General features: G+C 37.6%; 2 protein-coding genes across 2 annotated transcripts; one reads left to right on the top strand and one right to left on the bottom strand.

Annotated features, from left to right (window-relative positions):
• The first annotated feature begins 12,804 nt into the window (after positions 1-12,804).
• On the top strand, positions 12,805-15,682 carry LOC117224055 (transmembrane protein 26). Its single transcript, XM_033476713.2, has 6 exons — positions 12,805-12,998; positions 13,833-14,016; positions 14,099-14,506; positions 14,573-14,931; positions 15,005-15,355; positions 15,553-15,682. Exons 1-6 carry the CDS (start codon positions 12,805-12,807, stop codon positions 15,680-15,682), a joined length of 1,626 nt encoding a protein of 541 aa, XP_033332604.2.
• Positions 15,683-15,716: 34 nt separating this feature from the next.
• On the bottom strand, positions 15,717-19,204 carry LOC117224101 (uncharacterized). Its single transcript, XM_033476774.2, has 3 exons — positions 18,515-19,204; positions 17,832-18,129; positions 15,717-17,767 (listed from the first exon to the last, which is right to left on the bottom strand). Exons 1-3 carry the CDS (start codon positions 18,937-18,939, stop codon positions 16,124-16,126), a joined length of 2,367 nt encoding a protein of 788 aa, XP_033332665.2. The 5' UTR covers positions 18,940-19,204; the 3' UTR covers positions 15,717-16,123.
• Positions 19,205-19,666: the final 462 nt, after the last annotated feature.

Below are 19,666 nucleotides of genomic sequence, written 5' to 3'. Positions count from 1 at the left end.
CCCCCCCCCATTGGTACCTAAGCTCTCCTAATTTGACTATTGTCACACGTGGGTACCTTTACACTCGCTATTAAAGCAAACCAAGGATGGAATTAGTAAATAATATTCATATTTTACTCTGACATACATTGGAAAGGAGAAATTAATTAGATAGAATGTACTTATACATCAGAAGAATATGATAATGGAGGAGGTATTAGAATTTCACTTTGCCTGGTCTGTACCTGTGTCATAAAAAAACAACATGGCAACTGATCGTTTTTCAGATGTCATCACCCCATTGGTACCTAAGCTCTCCATTTTGACTATTGTCACACGTGGGTACCTTTACACTCGCTATTAAAGCAAACCAAGGATGGAATTAGTAAATAATATTCATATTTTACTCTGACATACATTGGAAAGGAGAAATTAATTAGATAGAATGTACTTATACATCAGAAGAATATGATATTGGAGAAGGTACTAGAATTTCACTTTGCCTGGTCTGTACCTGTGTCATAAAAAAACAACATGGCAACTGATCGTTTTTCATCTGTTCCCCCCCCCCCATTGGTACCTATGCTCTCCCTTTTGACTATTGTCACACGTGGGTACCTTTACACTCGCTATTAAAGCAAACCAAGGATGGAATTAGTAAATAATATTCATATTTTACTCTGACATACATTGGAAAGGAGAAAAAAATTAGATAGAATGTACTTATACATCAGAAGAATATGATATTGGAGAAGGTATTAGAATTTCACTTTGCCTGGTCTGTACCTGTGTCATAAAAAAACAACATGGCAACTGATCGTTTTTCAGATGTCTCCCCCCCTTCCTCCATTGGTACCTAAGCTCTCCAATTTGACTATTGTCACACGTGGGTACCTTTACACTCGCTATTAAAACAAACCAAGGATGGAATTAGTAAATAATACTCATATTTTACTCTGACATACATTGGAAAGGAGAAATTAATTAGATAGAATGTACTTATACATCAGAAGAATATGATATTGGAGAAGGTATTAGAATTTCACTTTGCCTGGTCTGTACCTGTGTCTTAAAAAAACAACATGGCAACTGATCGTTTTTCATCTGTCCCCCCCCCCCCCCTCCCAATGGTACCTAAGCTCGCCCTTTTGACTATTGTCACACGTGGGTACCTTTACACTCGCTATTAAAGCAAACCAAGTATGGAATTAGTAAATAATACTCATATTTTACTCTGACATACATTGGAAAGGAGAAAAAAATTAGATAGAATGTACTTATACATCAGAAGAATATGATATTGGAGAAGGTACTAGAATTTCACTTTGCCTGGGCTGTACCTGTGTCATAAAAAAACAACATGGCAACTGATCGTTTTTCATCTGTTCCCCCCCCCCCCCCATTGGTACCTAAGCTCTCCTAATTTGACTATTGTCACACGTGGGTACCTTTACACTCGCTATTAAAGCAAACCAAGGATGGAATTAGTAAATAATATTCATATTTTACTCTGACATACATTGGAAAGGAGAAATTAATTAGATAGAATGTACTTATACATCAGAAGAATATGATAATGGAGGAGGTATTAGAATTTCACTTTGCCTGGTCTGTACCTGTGTCATAAAAAAACAACATGGCAACTGATCGTTTTTCAGATGTCATCACCCCATTGGTACCTAAGCTCTCCATTTTGACTATTGTCACACGTGGGTACCTTTACACTCGCTATTAAAGCAAACCAAGGATGGAATTAGTAAATAATATTCATATTTTACTCTGACATACATTGGAAAGGAGAAATTAATTAGATAGAATGTACTTATACATCAGAAGAATATGATATTGGAGAAGGTATTAGAATTTCACTTTGCCTGGTCTGTACCTGTGTCATAAAAAAACAACATGGCAACTGATCGTTTTTCATCTGTTCCCCCCGCCCCCCATTGGTACCTAATCTCTCCCTTTTGACTATTGTCACACGTGGGTACCTTTACACTCGCTATTAAAACAAACCAAGGATGGAATTAGTAAATAATACTCATATTTTACTCTGACATACATTGGAAAGGAGAAATTAATTAGATAGAATGTACTTATACATCAGAAGAATATGATAATGGAGGAGGTATTAGAATTTCACTTTGCCTGGTCTGTACCTGTGTCATAAAAAAACAACATGGCAACTGATCGTTTTTCATCTGTTCCCCCCCACCCCATTGGTACCTAAGCTCTCCCATTTGACTATTGTCACACGTGGGTACCTTTACACTCGCTATTAAAGCAAACCAAGGATGGAATTAGTAAATAATATTCATATTTTACTCTGACATACATTGGGAAGGAGAAATTAATTAGATAGAATGTACTTATACATCAGAAGAATATGATATTGGAGAAGGTATTAGAATTTCACTTTGCCTGGTCTGTACCTGTGTCTTAAAAAAACAACATGGCAACTGATCGTTTTTCATCTGTCCCCCCCCCCCCATTGGTACCTAAGCTCTCCCTTTTGACTATTGTCTCACGTGGGTACCTTTACACTCACTAATAAAGCAAACCAAGGGTGGAAATAGTAAGTAATACTCTTATTGTACTCGCTTATGCATATGTAAGTAGAAAATAATGAGAAAGCAGGTACTTCTCCATCAGAAGAATATGATATTGGAGAAGGTATTCAAGTTTCACTTTGCCTGGGCTGTACCTGTGTCATAAAAAAACAACATGGCAACTGATCGTTTTTCATCTGTTCCCCCCCCCCCATTGGTACCTAAGCTCTCCCTTTTGACTATTGTCTCACGTGAGTACCTTTACACTCGCTATTAAAGCAAACTAAGGATGGAATTAGTAAATAATACTCATATTTTACTCTGACATACATTGGAAAGGAGAAATAATTAGATAGAATGTACTTATACATCAGAAGAACATGATATTGGAGAAGGTATTAGAATTTCACTTTGCCTGGTCTGTACCTGTGTCATAAAAAAACAACATGGCAACTGATCGTTTTTCATCTGTTCCCCCCCCCCCCATTGGTACCTAAGCTCTCCCATTTGACTATTGTCACACGTGGGTACCTTTACACTCGCTATTAAAGCAAACCAAGGATGGAATTAGTAAATAATATTCATATTTTACTCTGACATACATTGGAAAGGAGAAATTAATTAGATAGAATGTACTTATACATCAGAAGAATATGATAATGGAGGAGGTATTAGAATTTCACTTTGCCTGGTCTGTACCTGTGTCATAAAAAAACAACATGGCAGCTGATCGTTTTTCAGATGTCTCCCCCCCACCCTCCATTGGTACCTAAGCTCTCCAATTTGACTATTGTCTCACGTGGATACCTTTACACTCACTAATAAAGCAAACCAAGGGTGGAAATAGTAAGTAATACTCTTATTGTACTCGCTTATGCATATGTAAGGAGAAAATAATGAGAAAGCAGGTACTTCTCCATCAGAAGAATATGATATTGGAGAATGTATTCAAGTTTCACTTTGCCTGGTCTGTACCTGTGCATTAAAAAAACAACATGGCAACTGATCGTTTTTCAGATGTCATCCCCCCATTGGTACCTAAGCTCTCCCTTTTGACTATTGTCTCACGTGGGTACCTTTACACTCGCTATTAAAGCAAACCAAGGATGGAATTAGTAAATAATACTCATATTTTACTCTGACATACATTGGAAAGGAGAAATTAATTAGATAGAATGTACTTATACATCAGAAGAATATGATAATGGAGGAGGTATTAGAATTTCACTTTGCCTGGTCTGTACCTGTGTCATAAAAAAACAACATGGCAACTGATCGTTTTTCATCTGTTCCCCCCCCCCCCATTGGTACCTAAGCTCTCCCATTTGACTATTGTCACACGTGGGTACCTTTACACTCGCTATTAAAGCAAACCAAGGATGGAATTAGTAAATAATATTCATATTTTACTCTGACATACATTGGAAAGGAGAAATTAATTAGATAGAATGTACTTATACATCAGAAGAATATGATAATGGAGGAGGTATTAGAATTTCACTTTGCCTGGTCTGTACCTGTGTCATAAAAAAACAACATGGCAACTGATCGTTTTTCAGATGTCATCACCCCATTGGTACCTAAGCTCTCCATTTTGACTATTGTCTCACGTGGGTACCTTTACACTCACTAATAAAGCAAACCAAGGGTGGAAATAGTAAGTAATACTCTTATTGTACTCGCTTATGCATATGTAAGTAGAAAATAATGAGAAAGCAGGTACTTCTCCATCAGAAGAATATGATATTGGAGAAGGTATTCAAGTTTCACTTTGCCTGGTCTGTACCTGTGTCATAAAAAAACAACATGGCAACTGATCGTTTTTCATCTGTTCCCCCCCCCCATTGGTACCTAAGCTCTCCTAATTTGACTATTGTCACACGTGGGTACCTTTACACTCGCTATTAAAGCAAACCAAGGATGGAATTAGTAAATAATATTCATATTTTACTCTGACATACATTGGGAAGGAGAAATTAATTAGATAGAATGTACTTATACATCAGAAGAATATGATATTGGAGAAGGTATTAGAATTTCACTTTGCCTGGTCTGTACCTGTGTCTTAAAAAAACAACATGGCAACTGATCGTTTTTCATCTGTCCCCCCCCCATTGGTACCTAAGCTCTCCCTTTTGACTATTGTCTCACGTGGGTACCTTTACACTCACTAATAAAGCAAACCAAGGGTGGAAATAGTAAGTAATACTCTTATTGTACTCGCTTATGCATATGTAAGGAGAAAATAATGAGAAAGCAGGTACTTCTACATCAGAAGAATATGATATTGGAGAAGGTATTCAAGTTTCACTTTGCCTGGACTGTACCTGTGTCATAAAAAAACAACATGGCAACTGATCGTTTTTCATCTGTCCCCCCCCCATTGGTACCTAAGCTCTCCATTTTGACTATTGTCTCACGTGGGTACCTTTACACTCACTAATAAAGCAAACCAAGGGTGGAAATAGTAAGTAATACTCTTATTGTACTCGCTTATGCATATGTAAGTAGAAAATAATGAGAAAGCAGGTACTTCTCCATCAGAAGAATATGATATTGGAGAAGGTATTCAAGTTTCACTTTGCCTGGTCTGTACCTGTGTCATAAAAAAACAACATGGCAACTGATCGTTTTTCATCTGTTCCCCCCCGCCCCATTGGTACCTAAGCTCTCCCATTTGACTATTGTCACACGTGGGTACCTTTACACTCGCTATTAAAGCAAACCAAGGATGGAATTAGTAAATAATATTCATATTTTACTCTGCCATACATTGGGAAGGAGAAATTAATTAGATAGAATGTACTTATACATCAGAAGAATATGATATTGGAGAAGGTATTAGAATTTCACTTTGCCTGGTCTGTACCTGTGTCTTAAAAAAACAACATGGCAACTGATCGTTTTTCATCTGTCCCCCCCCCCCCATTGGTACCTAAGCTCTCCCTTTTGACTATTGTCTCACGTGGGTACCTTTACACTCACTAATAAAGCAAACCAAGGATGGAATTAGTAAATAATATTCATATTTTACTCTGACATACATTGGAAAGGAGAAATTAATTAGATAGAATGTACTTATACATCAGAAGAATATGATATTGGAGAAGGTATTAGAATTTCACTTTGCCTGGTCTGTACCTGTGTCTTAAAAAAACAACATGGCAACTGATCGTTTTTCATCTGCCCCCCCCCCCCACAATTGGTACCTAAGCTCTCCCTTTTGACTATTGTCTCACGTGGGTACCTTTACACTCACTAATAAAGCAAACCAAGGGTGGAAATAGTAAGTAATACTCTTATTGTACTCGCTTATGCATATGTAAGTAGAAAATAATGAGAAAGCAGGTACTTCTCCATCAGAAGAATATGATATTGGAGAAGGTATTCAAGTTTCACTTTGCCTGGTCTGTACCTGTGTCTTAAAAAAACAACATGGCAACTGATCGTTTTTCATCTGCCCCCCCCCCCCATTGGTACCTAAGCTCTCCCTTTTGACTATTGTCTCACGTGGGTACCTTTACACTCACTAATAAAGCAAACCAAGGGTGGAAATAGTAAGTAATACTCTTATTGTACTCGCTTATGCATATGTAAGTAGAAAATAATGAGAAAGCAGGTACTTCTCCATCAGAAGAATATGATATTGGAGAAGGTATTCAAGTTTCACTTTGCCTGGTCTGTACCTGTGTCATAAAAAAACAACATGGCAACTGATCGTTTTTCATCTGTTCCCCCCCCATTGGTACCTAATCTCTCCCTTTTGACTATTGTCACACGTGGGTACCTTTACACTCGCTATTAAAACAAACCAAGGATGGAATTAGTAAATAATACTCATATTTTACTCTGACATACATTGGAAAGGAGAAATTAATTAGATAGAATGTACTTATACATCAGAAGAATATGATATTGGAGAAGGTATTAGAATTTCACTTTGCCTGGTCTGTACCTGTGTCTTAAAAAAACAACATGGCAACTGATCGTTTTTCAGATGTCATCACCCCATTGGTACCTAAGCTCTCCATTTTGACTATTGTCTCACGTGGGTACCTTTACACTCACTAATAAAGCAAACCAAGGGTGGAAATAGTAAGTAATACTCTTATTGTACTCGCTTATGCATATGTGAGTAGAAAATAATGAGAAAGCAGGTACTTCTCCATCAGAAGAATATGATATTGGAGAAGGTATTCAAGTTTCACTTTGCCTGGTCTGTACCTGTGTCTTAAAAAAACAACATGGCAACTGATCGTTTTTCATCTGCCCCCCCCCCCATTGGTACCTAAGCTCTCCCTTTTGACTATTGTCTCACGTGGGTACCTTTACACTCACTAATAAAGCAAACCAAGGGTGGAAATAGTAAGTAATACTCTTATTGTACTCGCTTATGCATATGTAAGTAGAAAATAATGAGAAAGCAGGTACTTCTCCATCAGAAGAATATGATATTGGAGAAGGTATTCAAGTTTCACTTTGCCTGGTCTGTACCTGTGTCATAAAAAAACAACATGGCAACTGATCGTTTTTCATCTGTTCCCCCCCCCCCATTGGTACCTAAGCTCTCCCATTTGACTATTGTCACACGTGGGTACCTTTACACTCGCTATTAAAACAAACCAAGGATGGAATTAGTAAATAATACTCATATTTTACTCTGACATACATTGGAAAGGAGAAATTAATTAGATAGAATGTACTTATACATCAGAAGAATATGATAATGGAGGAGGTATTAGAATTTCACTTTGCCTGGTCTGTACCTGTGTCATAAAAAAACAACATGGCAACTGATCGTTTTTCAGATGTCATCACCCCATTGGTACCTAAGCTCTCCCTTTTGACTATTGTCTCACGTGAGTACCTTTACACTCGCTATTAAAGCAAACTAAGGATGGAATTAGTAAATAATACTCATATTTTACTCTGACATACATTGGAAAGGAGAAATAATTAGATAGAATGTACTTATACATCAGAAGAATATGATATTGGAGAAGGTATTAGAATTTCACTTTGCCTGGTCTGTACCTGTGTCATAAAAAAACAACATGGCAACTGATCGTTTTTCATCTGTTCCCCCCCCCCCCTTTGGTACCTAAGCTCTCCCATTTGACTATTGTCACACGTGGGTACCTTTACACTCGCTATTAAAGCAAACCAAGGATGGAATTAGTAAATAATATTCATATTTTACTCTGACATACATTGGGAAGGAGAAATTAATTAGATAGAATGTACTTATACATCAGAAGAATATGATATTGGAGAAGGTATTAGAATTTCACTTTGCCTGGTCTGTACCTGTGTCTTAAAAAAACAACATGGCAACTGATCGTTTTTCATCTGCCCCCCCCCCCCCACAATTGGTACCTAAGCTCTCCCTTTTGACTATTGTCTCACGTGGGTACCTTTACACTCACTAATAAAGCAAACCAAGGGTGGAAATAGTAAGTAATACTCTTATTGTACTCGCTTATGCATATGTAAGTAGAAAATAATGAGAAAGCAGGTACTTCTCCATCAGAAGAATATGATATTGGAGAAGGTATTCAAGTTTCACTTTGCCTGGTCTGTACCTGTGTCATAAAAAAACAACATGGCAACTGATCGTTTTTCATCTGTTCCCCCCCCCCCCCCCCCATTGGTACCTAAGCTCTCCCTTTTGACTATTGTCTCACGTGAGTACCTTTACACTCGCTATTAAAGCAAACTAAGGATGGAATTAGTAAATAATACTCATATTTTACTCTGACATACATTGGAAAGGAGAAAAAAATTAGATAGAATGTACTTATACATCAGAAGAATATGATATTGGAGAAGGTACTAGAATTTCACTTTGCCTGGTCTGTACCTGTGTCATAAAAAAACAACATGGCAACTGATCGTTTTTCATCTGTTCCCCCCCCCCCCCATTGGTACCTAATCTCTCCCTTTTGACTATTGTCACACGTGGGTACCTTTACACTCGCTATTAAAACAAACCAAGGATGGAATTAGTAAATAATACTCATATTTTACTCTGACATACATTGGGAAGGAGAAATTAATTAGATAGAATGTACTTATACATCAGAAGAATATGATAATGGAGGAGGTATTAGAATTTCACTTTGCCTGGTCTGTACCTGTGTCATAAAAAAACAACATGGCAACTGATCGTTTTTCAGATGTCATCACCCCATTGGTACCTAAGCTCTCCATTTTGACTATTGTCTCACGTGGGTACCTTTACACTCACTAATAAAGCAAACCAAGGGTGGAAATAGTAAGTAATACTCTTATTGTACTCGCTTATGCATATGTAAGTAGAAAATAATGAGAAAGCAGGTACTTCTCCATCAGAAGAATATGATATTGGAGAAGGTATTCAAGTTTCACTTTGCCTGGTCTGTACCTGTGTCATAAAAAAACAACATGGCAACTGATCGTTTTTCATCTGCCCCCCCCCCATTGGTACCTAAGCTCTCCCTTTTGACTATTGTCTCACGTGGGTACCTTTACACTCACTAATAAAGCAAACCAAGGGTGGAAATAGTAAGTAATACTCTTATTGTACTCGCTTATGCATATGTAAGTAGAAAATAATGAGAAAGCAGCTACTTCTCCATCAGAAGAATATGATATTGGAGAAGGTATTCAAGTTTCACTTTGCCTGGTCTGTACCTGTGTCATAAAAAAACAACATGGCAACTGATCGTTTTTCATCTGTTCCCCCCCCATTGGTACCTAATCTCTCCCTTTTGACTATTGTCACACGTGGGTACCTTTACACTCGCTATTAAAACAAACCAAGGATGGAATTAGTAAATAATACTCATATTTTACTCTGACATACATTGGAAAGGAGAAATTAATTAGATAGAATGTACTTATACATCAGAAGAATATGATATTGGAGAAGGTATTAGAATTTCACTTTGCCTGGTCTGTACCTGTGTCATAAAAAAACAACATGGCAACTGATCGTTTTTCATCTGTTCCCCCCCACCCCATTGGTACCTAAGCTCTCCCATTTGACTATTGTCACACGTGGGTACCTTTACACTCGCTATTAAAGCAAACCAAGGATGGAATTAGTAAATAATATTCATATTTTACTCTGACATACATTGGAAAGGAGAAATTAATTAGATAGAATGTACTTATACATCAGAAGAATATGATAATGGAGGAGGTATTAGAATTTCACTTTGCCTGGTCTGTACCTGTGTCATAAAAAAACAACATGGCAGCTGATCGTTTTTCAGATGTCTCCCCCCCTCCCTCCATTGGTACCTAAGCTCTCCAATTTGACTATTGTCTCACGTGGATACCTTTACACTCACTAATAAAGCAAACCAAGGGTGGAAATAGTAAGTAATACTCTTATTGTACTCGCTTATGCATATGTAAGGAGAAAATAATGAGAAAGCAGGTACTTCTCCATCAGAAGAATATGATATTGGAGAAGGTATTCAAGTTTCACTTTGCCTGGTCTGTACCTGTGCATTAAAAAAACAACATGGCAACTGATCGTTTTTCAGATGTCATCCCCCCATTGGTACCTAAGCTCTCCCTTTTGACTATTGTCTCACGTGGGTACCTTTACACTCGCTATTAAAGCAAACCAAGGATGGAATTAGTAAATAATACTCATATTTTACTCTGACATACATTGGAAAGGAGAAAAAAATTAGATAGAATGTACTTATACATCAGAAGAATATGATATTGGAGAAGGTATTAGAATTTCACTTTGCCTGGTCTGTACCTGTGTCATAAAAAAACAACATGGCAACTGATCGTTTTTCATCTGTTCCCCCCCCATTGGTACCTAATCTCTCCCTTTTGACTATTGTCACACGTGGGTACCTTTACACTCGCTATTAAAACAAACCAAGGATGGAATTAGTAAATAATACTCATATTTTACTCTGACATACATTGGAAAGGAGAAATTAATTAGATAGAATGTACTTATACATCAGAAGAATATGATATTGGAGAAGGTATTAGAAGTTCACTTTGCCTGGTCTGTACCTGTGTCATAAAAGAACAACATGGCAACTGATCGTTTTTCAGATGTCACCCCCACCCCCATTGGTACCTAAGCTCTCCCATTTGACTATTGTCTCACGTGGGTACCTTTACACTCACTAATAAAGCAAACCAAGGGTGGAAATAGTAAGTAATACTCTTATTGTACTCGCTTATGCATATGTAAGGAGAAAATAATGAGAAAGCAGGTACTTCTACATCAGAAGAATATGATATTGGAGAAGGTATTCAAGTTTCACTTTGCCTGGTCTGTACCTGTGTCATAAAAAAACAACATGGCAACTGATCGTTTTTCAGATGTAACCCCCCCCCCCCCCATTGGTACCTAAGCTCTCCCATTTGGCTATTGTCTCACGAGAGTACCTTTACACTCACTATTAAAGCAAACCAAGGATGGAAATAGTAAATAATACTCTTATTGTACTCTCTTATATATACGTAAGTAGAAAATAATTTGAAATCTGGTATCTCAGCTCTCCCATCCTGCTATTGTCTCTCGAGGGTATCTTTACACTCACTATTTATGCAAACCAAGAGTGGAAATAGTAAATAACATTCGTATTTTATTCTTATATACATGCGTGTGGACAAAATAAGTAGAATCTTGAATGCGAATACTTAATTTAAATTGTAATAAGCAATATTATGATATTAAATTTTTCAATGTGAAATGTTAATAGTCTATGAACTGAAATATTTTTAGTGAGATACAATTAAAACTTTTCTAATCTTCCTAGCAAACATTATAGATTTCCCTACACCATATATCTCAATTTCCAATGTATTCCACGATCTCTTCCCTTTTACAACTTATGTGCGCGCGCGTGTGTGTGTGTGTTTGTGTGTGTGTGTGAGAGAGAGAGAATTAGTGGACGAAGGCGGGGAGGAATGAACGTGGGATGCGAAATGGAGAAAACTGTGTGAAAATGCTAGAGTGATAATACAAGTAGTATAGGGAGGTAAGAGTAGGAGGAGGAGGTTTCAGAGTATTTGAAAAAGAAAGGGAAAGAAACGAGATGGATCAGGATAGCAAGTTATAATGGGCGAGGAAGAAAGCAAATGCAGAAGAGGTGGAGGACAAACAGAATTGTGGAAACATGTGTTAGAAAGCTATAGGTAGGATAAAAGAATGGAGGAAGATATGTTAAATGAGTATGGTAGAGGAAAGTAATGGATGGAGAAGTTAGATGATGAAACGAATAGAAATGAGGGACGATTGTGAGAGACGAAGGAGTGGATGATTGTGGAAGAACAGCGGAAACGGTGGGCAAATGAGAAAGGTTGAGTGAGAGGGAGTGGAAGGACGGGAGTTGAAAAGATTAATCGCTTATATATATATTTTACATACATATAAAAAATACACATTTAGAAAGTAAAAGATAGTTCGTAAAAATATATTTATACAATTATACACATCTCTATACATCTCTAGATAGTACCATTTATGTAACGAAATTTGTACAACAGATACATACTTACCTAAACTTGAAATCATTTAATCAAACAGTATCTATATTTGTTAAATATCAATAGTATAGTATTGAGCTGAAGTTTCTATAAAACTACAAAACTTTATTCTTTCCTCTTCCGAATGATTTTTTTGTTTGTTTTATTTTCTATTAAATAAGTATTCTTTTTCAAGGTAGAAGTTACAACTTTGGTCACACATTTGCACAAGTCCTGAGTTATTTGCTAAATAATATATACAATATATATTATGTGAATATATACTATACTTTTTTAAAGTTACTATTACAACTATGTTATTATTGTACTATCACTTTGTCACTAACAATGTTATGTCTAAAATAAACTATATAGTCGTTCATTGTTTTATAATGCTTATTTTGATGTTAAACGTAAAATGATTGATATATATATATATATATATTGGGTCACAAAATAGGTATGTATCCTTTTCTCGAACGACGACGCGTGCGCGACGCTGTTTGAAATCAAACCCTCCGCGATCTGGAATAGTTTTATTTCAGTTCTGATACAGTGAACGGCGTTAGAATTTGTGTATCGTCGATATATGATCTCGATAAGAAAATGTAGTTCTCTGACAAGATCAATTAAAAAATGAAGCTTGTTATTTTTCTATCATTACGATTAGTACTGGTAGCAGAAAGATAGCTGTCTCTTAATAAGTGAATAAACATTACGGTGTTACCAAAGTGTATCAAGAATTCTAAGCAAGATTTTTCATTAAAAATAGTGCAGTACAGCAATGGCAAAATTCTTAGCAACCGTCAAGGCGATTATCACGCGACTGGTTTTCGCTTCTCACGGTTTCATAGCTATTTGGCAAGTGACTACTTTTAAGAAGAATCCTCTCTTTTGGTACCTCAGCTCTCCCATCCTGCTATTGTTTCTCGAGGGCATCTTTACACTCACTATAAAAGAGAACCAAGAATGGAAATGGTAAATAACAATCGTATTTTTTACTCTTACATACATTCATAAGGAGCAAAATAATTAAAAACTTGGAAGTGAATAATGTAATTTAGAAAGGCAATAACGAATATTATGATATACAATTTTTCAGTGTGAAATGGTAATTATTTGTGAACAGAAATCTTTTTCCTAGCCTTTCTATCAAACATTTGTCTTTGCATTTATAAGCTAAATTAATTTTATACTCAAATATTCGAGTTGTACAACATTTTTATGGAAGATTCGTCTACGAATATGTATAAATAAGAATTTTAGACAGAGTAAAACAAGCCTACTTTCCTGAGCAAGGAAGGGTGTGTTGTTGTAGGATCATCTCACTATGACAGTCGGAAATTGGAGCATTAGTGGCGGGGGTGGGACGAGACACAATCCATTATACGTCGTTCGGAGTAGCTCGAAAATTATCGACACTCAGAAAAGGCTACCTGTAACAGTGACCTCTTTCTCTAATATCCTTCCCAATTCAAATCCCGTGATCGATTTGCCTGAGGATTCAGCAGAAACCCTGGTTGTCCCTCTTGAAAAAATTAATGCATCCCGATCACTCTCGACCAACCGATATTAATCTCGTCAATCGACTACATATTATATAAATCGACTGCATATTATTAAATTATTATATATAAAATATACAATCAACGATAAGGAACATTATGTTCTTAAACTGATCTTGATCCCAGAAATGATTGAATCTTGTACGTTCATCTTATCAAAAATGATTAAAGGGAAACTTTTCCAACTTTAACACCAATATTTAAGCGTTCGACTTTACACGATTCGACCTGTAATAATGCACAATAGGTTCTGCCCGTCGGTGTTCCTATACCTCAGCAGCGTGGTGCCCGCTATATGGCTTCTAGAGTTGGATAAGGTCGACAGAAGACTGAAAGCTTTCGAATCTAATGTCAACATATCGGAGAACTTGGACCTGGACCTGACCAACCTGGCTGCGGAGGATTTGAAGCATTTGGAGAAGGCGTTAGGTGTGAGTGAAACTTTCGATTCCCCTGTGAACAGGATTCGTGCGAACGATTTAGAAAGAATGATCGCATTAACTTGTTATCCAGGTGAACATTCACTTGCCAGACATTCAAATATCTACGGAAACGTGGGTCACTCTGATTGAACAATTCCTGATGCTGGTCCTGATCATTGGAAGGTGGATGCTGCCGAAGGGTGACCTGACGCGTGATCAACTGAGTCAATTGTTGCTAGTTTACATAGGGACGGCTGCCGACATCATAGAGTTCTTCGACTCTTTCAAGGAAGACAGAATAGCTCGTGAACCCGTGCTGGTGTACCTGACACTAGGCATTTGGGCGTGGTCTTTGATGCAATTCACTGTTGTACTGACTGCCACCAAGTCCAGGAAATCCAGGTTGTCCTCAGGGAATGCTGTGAAAAAGAGGATGCACAATGAAACCAGCTGTTGCAGCATCGACGTATGGGGAATTGCCTTGAACATGCTTCTTCAGGTATCTTTTACTACTACTTAGAAATGTTTGTATCGCAGCAACACTTACACTCCATTGTAATTTCAGGATGGTCCTTTCCTGGCATTCAGGCTAATCCTCATCATTCACTACAGCATCGTCAGCTACATGAACATCTTCTTCACTTGCAAGAATACTCTGGTCATACTTCTGCAGCTCTACAGGCTGTACGTAGTGCAAACGGAGAACAAAAGCAAGCAGAAAAAGAAGCCTGTTATGGGTAACATCAGCATCATTTCGAAAGGTGATGTATATAGGGATGTTAGGGCCAGGAAGGTCTGCGAAAACAGAAGAAGAAAGAAAAAGAAGGACAGAGATGTGGAGGCTAACTACACGGACAGCGAAGAGACCACTGAAGAGACAGATAAATTTGATTCCTCTCCTAGAAACATAGGCCATTCTAAACGGTACCGCGTGATCATTCGTCTTCCAACTGAAAATATAAATTTCTAATCGCGTTTCCTTTCTGAAATTCAACAGAAAATCTAGGCAAGACACTGGCTACTCCACGTCCAGTTCTCGCAACTCTGCGAAGCGGAACAGGTCGCAAAAGAATGAACATAAAAGGAGATCTGCACACAGAGAGGAATCGAAGCATGAAGTTTCCTCTGACGATGAGAGACGCAGGAGGAGAAGCGAGAAAAAGTCATCCGAGAAGAGCGACAAGAAGCATTCTGATGGAATCAGATCAAAATGCCGGAATGACGATTCGAGTAAAAGTTCTAGTAAAAGCAAAAGGTGTAAGGAGAACAGCGAGGACGAGTCCACGACTGAAGAAATGGTTGTGAAGACTGTTAGCGAGGAAAGCGAGTCAGAATCAGAGAAAAGGAGGTAAATGAATGTATGCTAATATAAAAGATCTAACAATAGGTACATTTGATTATTTGCTAAATGTTTGGAGTGTCTCCACAGGCACGCCCATCGAAAACGAAGACAGAACAGAGACTGACAACGAAGTCTCGGCATAACTGCTGTGCTATGCGTCTATTCTGCGATTGTGGTTGTTTGCATGTTGTTCATACATGCAGCCATAAACGATGGCTTGGTGTTGACTACAACCGTGAAAAGAAGACTTTCTATCAGCTAACTCCAGCAAATTTACATTTAATTTCTCTATGTTTGATACAAGTGACCGAAATGTCTGAAGAATGTATTTGAAGTACAAAGACGTAATGCATTTCAAGAGCACAAAATTATAATATTATTTCTATGTCTTATTTAAACAAGTTCAACGTTCGAATACATTAAATAAAGACGGTAATTAAATGTCTAATAAAACGAAATCAATATATTAACACTATTTTCATATATAACTACCCGTGTTTTTAACAACTTAAATTATTGATTGAATATATTTGTACTATGATTCTGCTCCGACATCCTATTAAATAAAGAAATGGATTTAGGTTTATGCGTATTTTTTCAACTTATCTGAAGTACGACGATTAAAAATGAATGTGCATAAAATTCGAAACGGTCCTTTGAATTCAATGGATAGAGCTATTGGATTGTGAAGGATTTTGACGAAGTAACGTACTTCATTGGCTGTAATTCCATAAAACTCCTCTCAACCCGTTTACTATTAAGTTAAACAATTGCTCAGATTGTCAAATTCTTGCACGTTTCTAGCCACTTTATGCTCTGAGTGGCGTCTAAACTATCGATATAGTTAGCTAAGTCGTCCTGGTGGGTTCCAGTGGCAGCGCAATACAGCATCGCTGTATTTTCTAACAGCTCCTGCAAAGACTGAGTCTTTATCGTTGTTGTATTCATCATAATATTCATAGAATTATTTTTATTTTCTTTCTTCTCCAGATTGATGGTACTTGACTTTTGGGACAATTCTAAGTACTTCAAGTTGTCATTGTGTTTATTTGTTGTTGGCGGATCTGCTGTTGGTGCAATCTTAAATAATGTCTGTTTATTTGGAACACCTGACAAGGTCTTCCTTTCGTTCGAATTATTCTTCATATCCTTCAGTTTCTCTACCGTCAAATGAAATCGCCGCCACTTTCCTTCCGGGAATTTTATATTCATATTTCTCATCATGGAGCTCTCCTGAGCATTTCGTTTAACGTTCTCCTCTTTATTCGACACGTCCTTCATCCGAATGTTCTTCAAATTGGCGTAGAATCCCTGGTTCTCGATCGCTGGCTTCTTAGTGCTGCTCTTATTGTATTCGGACAAGATTTTTGCTATCTCCGAAGTGTCGCTAGCGCACCAAACCTTATTGCCATCAGACACTTTTTTGGCATTGACTTCTTTGGTAGAGGTTTCAAGGGACGACTTGTTTTCGCTAGCATTCGTTTCTTTTGGTGTTAGAGCTCTGCTTTGCTGCGAATTCTCGAGGAGATATTTTCTGAAAGTGAATTCAGGTTTGTTCCCACGTTTCATAGGAATCTGTTTCAGGACCATCTTTGAATTCTCTGACAAATCCTCGGTGGGAATTGCATTATTAAGCACTGAAGGTATATCGAATAAAGACTCATTATCTTCTAATTGTATGAGGTTCATGTTGTTAGGCAATGGTCTTAAAAACTGAGTATCTTTTCCTTCTAAAGTGTTGACCAATACCAGTGGGTGACTAGAAGACCGCATCATATCCTGCACCTTCATTTGTCCACTTTGAAGAGTTCTATGATTGCTAAAGGTAACGGACTTCTGAGAATTAGCAACATAAACCTTCTGTGCTGGAAACAGCCGCGTCTTCGCCATTTGATTAAAGTTCTTAGCATTCTGGGACATCATAATCGCAGAATAATTGTTTGATATTTTGTTCCCATCTATCATTTTCTGTAACTTTTCTTTATTACCGGCAGTTGATTTATACTTGCTGGTAGATTCCACGATATTCCTCGTTGACGATTGCTTATTCGATTCTTTTGTAATGTTAGGTGACTTGTTCTCGTTTAACTTGTTTATTTTCCCCTCGACATTGGTTTTATAATTGGGAGTCATCACCTGCGAGCAATAACCCAGAACACAGTGAAAACTCTCGTGCATACAACTCTCGAAAGATTTGAGTTTCTTAGATGAAACAGATGTCCTTGCATTTCTTAGGTTCGAAGAGCTCTGAGTCATCTTGGACCTCCTTTTCCGCTTTTTTTCACCAGAAGAAGGTAAGGAATCACAGTGAGGATCTACAGACACTACTTCTATTTCAGGACGATCGACTATCTCATGGTAAGAGAGACCATCGAAACTGGTGTAGTAACGGCCCAAGTATTCTGCAGCCAGGCCTACCTGAAAAAGGCAGTTAACATCAAAAGGTAATATTCCCTGTCTCTCATAGGAGTAAGAGTCTTACCTGAGGATGAAAGACTGGTCTCTCATGCATACCATGCACCGGCCATTCTTTCCACTCCAGTTCATCCCTTGCTGTAGGTGCTTGATAAGTTGCTCCTACATTGTACATCTTTCGTGTGACTGACCGTGTATTCATGTATGGCATCGTGGAAGACTTTCCCTGTTTAGTAGATCCTAAATTGAAGAATGTTTCCTTCTTCTTCATTGAAATCAATTGTTGTCTTTGTCTTGGATATCCTTTATCTAGATCCTTCTTCGTTACACGTATTGGATTCCTACGAATTTCCCTTGTACCACGTCTGCAAACAATTTTCATTACAGAAACAAGTCTGCTCAATCCATAATCACAGACACATTATCTGCAAGACTTAAAATGTACATATTCCCAGTAAAGGCTGACACTTTTTAGCAATACATGTCGACGCATAAACATAAGTAGCTCCAATTTAAAATACATCGATGTGATTATTGTGAACAAAATTGAAAACATAATGAACAAATATCTTTGTAATTAATCTTTTTATAATTTATTTAAGTCTGTGGTAATGTTATGATACTGAGACGTCTGTGATCACGAGTTAATTATCGGATTCTCAAGAGAATATAATAAATTAAATTATAAATAAACCGATAACATTACAACATTCTCGAATCCTTCGAAATAATAAAACAAGAATTTCTTACGCCCTTCTTGTCGTCCGATGAATCCGCCTAACTTTCGCGGGCGCACCGGAAGTGGATCCGCCGCTGCTGGTTTCCGTAGAATCTTTCACATAATCGCTATCATCCTTGTATTTTCTCTGTTGTTTAAACATAATCATTCCTGGAGGCAGTTTCTGCAGGATCTCGATTCTTTTGTAATCGGTTGGCGACTCACCGATCTCCGTGGACAACGCTTCTGACTCCGATCGTTTTCGGAGCGTCATTTTCGATTCATTACCGAGCTCGATCATTCGTCGATCGTTCTGCATCCGGTCTTTCGTCCATTTCTCAGATTGCCTGTGCATCGAGGATCTGTCATTTTCTTTTCCTATTACTGCGATCACGCTCACATCGTCGTCCTCCTTGTGCTCCTTCGAATTTATATTCAGCTTCGTTGAATGGTCCATTGACTTCCTTTTCGTCAGCTAAACATCCGGCGACAACAACTGCTGTACGACTCCGGTGAACAGTGAAATTTGTTTCTACACCATGGAACATACGAGTATCACTGTAGTCGATGAACAGGAAGGATAATCGTGGTTTCCGATGTTGGTGGCGAGACGTTAAGTATTCCGAATGTTTTAAAATTAACTGCGTTGTTATAACGATAGGTTTTGTTCGGTTGCAGGTGATTATATTGAGAGTGTAATCGATGTGACGTTGGGTTAGGGGCACGAGTCCCATGCTTTTGTTTCTCGCGGGCTGAAGGGAACAACGGTGTCATCTACCGATTACTGCTTCGACGACAATGTCGATGCTTCGTTTTGGAAATGAAGCGCTGTACCGACTAAGTGCGTGTGAAATAATGAATATGCATTCGAAGATTTTGGCTTGAGACAAAAATGTTCTTTGATAAAACAGATGCACGGTTGAAGTAATTGCATTTGATTTTATAATGGAATTAATCGCGGATCCGTTATCAAAGAACATTATTATCTCAAGTCAAAATCTTGAAATATGTATACATTATTTCAAATGTACATAATGTACATTGTTCAACTATTTTGTTCGATGCTTCTCATTATTTCCATGTTCTCATAAAAGAAAGATGCCATATTGGCTAAGAAAGTATAATTTGTAATTTTTCTGTAGGTCTGTAAATTTTATTAGAATATCTTGAAATGTGAGAGAACC

The sequence above is a fragment of the Megalopta genalis genome, chromosome 5, assembly GCF_051020955.1.
Source record: "Megalopta genalis isolate 19385.01 chromosome 5, iyMegGena1_principal, whole genome shotgun sequence".
In the NCBI taxonomy this organism is placed as follows: Eukaryota; Metazoa; Arthropoda; class Insecta; order Hymenoptera; family Halictidae; genus Megalopta; species Megalopta genalis.
The sequence above is the reverse complement of the archived record's forward strand: the minus strand, read 5'-3'. Positions and strand labels throughout refer to the sequence as shown.